General features: G+C 49.9%; 1 protein-coding gene across 1 annotated transcript in view; it reads right to left on the bottom strand.

Annotated features, from left to right (window-relative positions):
- The window catches only part of CFAP74 (cilia and flagella associated protein 74), a 49,395-nt gene extending 49,247 nt beyond the window's left edge, over positions 1-148 (bottom strand). Inside the window, exon 1 of the mRNA XM_035903592.1 lies at positions 44-148. Coding sequence (XP_035759485.1) covers positions 44-148 — 105 coding nt within the window. The remainder of the gene's footprint in view (positions 1-43) is intronic.
- Positions 149-545: the final 397 nt, after the last annotated feature.

Raw genomic sequence — 545 nt, 5'->3', positions numbered from 1 at the left:
CGTGGTGCGTGCCGGGGCGGGAGCAGCCGCCCGCAGGCAGTGCCCGCGCTGACAGACGGCGCGTGCGGGCTCCTGGGTCTGAATGCCGGCTTCTAAATTTGCACTCGTGCAAGTAGGCAGAATCACAAGATGTAGGGCGGATATTCATGGGCGCATTCAAGCCAATGAATTACAAAGATTTGAACCAGCTGAGCAGTTGATCAGGTTTTTTTTTTTTTGGTTTTTTTTTTTTTTTCTTGCTTGACGATTATTTTATTTTTAGTAGTGTAGGTTAAAATATGAACTACTATGGAACGCGACGTCTTTCCGGCTGTGACTGGCAAGACTTTTTATGCGTGTTCGTGAGCTTTTGACGCGTCCTCCGATGCATAACTGGGTGACTGGCACAGGGGGCATTAACGCTCCCCGTGCATTAACGTGCATCTTCACCCAGGCGGGAGCGCTCGCCCGTCTTGGGCAACTCCTTGGGGTGGTTCCAGGGAACTGAAACCAGAGAAAATGTCAGTGAGCTTTCAGCTTAGTGTTTGTTCTACATAACATTCATC

This window comes from Egretta garzetta, unplaced genomic scaffold (assembly GCF_000687185.1).
Source record: "Egretta garzetta isolate BGI_Z169 unplaced genomic scaffold, ASM68718v1 scaffold61, whole genome shotgun sequence".
NCBI classification, from domain to species: Eukaryota; Metazoa; Chordata; class Aves; order Pelecaniformes; family Ardeidae; genus Egretta; species Egretta garzetta.
This window is presented reverse-complemented; position numbering and strand designations above follow the sequence as displayed.